Here is a 1,098-nt window from a genome sequence, read left to right as displayed (position 1 = left end):
GATAATGGTATTGGTTGCCCGTCTTTTCGTTTCGTCGGGTCCAGAATCTGGACCTCTCGGTTCATGGCTTTCGCAAGGCGTTTCATCGTGGTCAGTTCTTCGGTTTTTATCAGTATCTCGACTGACGTTCTCCACGGGAACCAGATAGCTATTGGGTGCATCCCGTGCTTCTTTAAAAGTTTCCTCCATTCTTTCGCAGGGTATGCAGTCCTCGGTTTTACCCTGTCTAGTGTTACCGCAGTGACCTCTGTTGTTTGCGGTGGCCTTGGTTCCCAGAGCATCTTCTTGTCCTTCTGCTCCAGTATTATCTGCTCTGCCGGCACAGTCTCCTCCGGTGAAACCGGAGTCTCGTTGATCACAGTGGTGTCGTTCCTGCGGCCCACCCTGATACTCGTGTTTCGTCCGCCCGCTACCCTGTTCCAAGGTAGCGGGGTCTGTGGGTTTAAAGCCTTGCCGGGTTGGTTGGTAGTAGGTCGTCCAGTTCTGGCAGTAGCCGTGGCGCCTTCATTTCCTTTGGCCGAGGTCGATCTCGAACTCGGCCGGTCCTTCCTTGTGGTAGCGTGTGTCCTAAGCTGATATGTTCCTGCTACCTTATCAAGCTTCTCATGAATTTTGGTTATATCTTGCTGTATCCTGCTAGTGACTACTGTCTTCAGTTCCTTGACGGTGGTGGTTATCCCCATGTAGGCATCGACCAGATCCTTGAACATGGCCTCATTTCGGTCAATCTGTTGCTGTCTCTTGGCTTTCTCGTCCCTCTGCTCTTTTCTTAGGGCATATATCTCGCTCTGTAGGTCAATCAGAGTAATGCCTATCTCCGTCATGGTGAGTGGCTGGACGCGGGCAAGGCCTCGTTTCCTTGCAGGCATGGGTTGACTCTGTTCCTCAGCATTAGCAGGGGAGTGCCACTCCCCTTGTCCGGCACCTGATACCGTTTGCGGGTCTTCACTACCCTCCACCGACATGGTGGCACCTTTCGGTATTGGTTCCGATCGGTGGTCAGGTGGGTCGTTGGTGTGTTTACCATCTCCTGGCTTTGTATTTAGATCGTTTTGTTGTTGAAAAGTCTGTTTGCTTCTAGCATTGCAGTCTTGCTTG

The 1,098-nt window shown here is 51.8% G+C and overlaps 1 protein-coding gene across 1 annotated transcript; it reads right to left on the bottom strand.

Annotated features, from left to right (window-relative positions):
- Positions 1-590: 590 nt before the first annotated feature.
- On the bottom strand, positions 591-965 carry GNI_117730 (hypothetical protein; the record flags this gene model as incomplete). Its single annotated transcript, XM_011133468.1, has 1 exon — positions 591-965. A coding segment is annotated over one exon (375 nt), but the record flags the coding sequence as incomplete, so codon positions are not given.
- Between the last annotated feature and the right edge of the window lie 133 nt (positions 966-1,098).

The sequence above is a fragment of the Gregarina niphandrodes genome (assembly GCF_000223845.1).
Source record: "Gregarina niphandrodes unplaced genomic scaffold scaffold00028, whole genome shotgun sequence".
NCBI classification, from domain to species: domain Eukaryota; phylum Apicomplexa; class Conoidasida; order Eugregarinorida; family Gregarinidae; genus Gregarina; species Gregarina niphandrodes.
The sequence above is the reverse complement of the archived record's forward strand: the minus strand, read 5'-3'. Positions and strand labels throughout refer to the sequence as shown.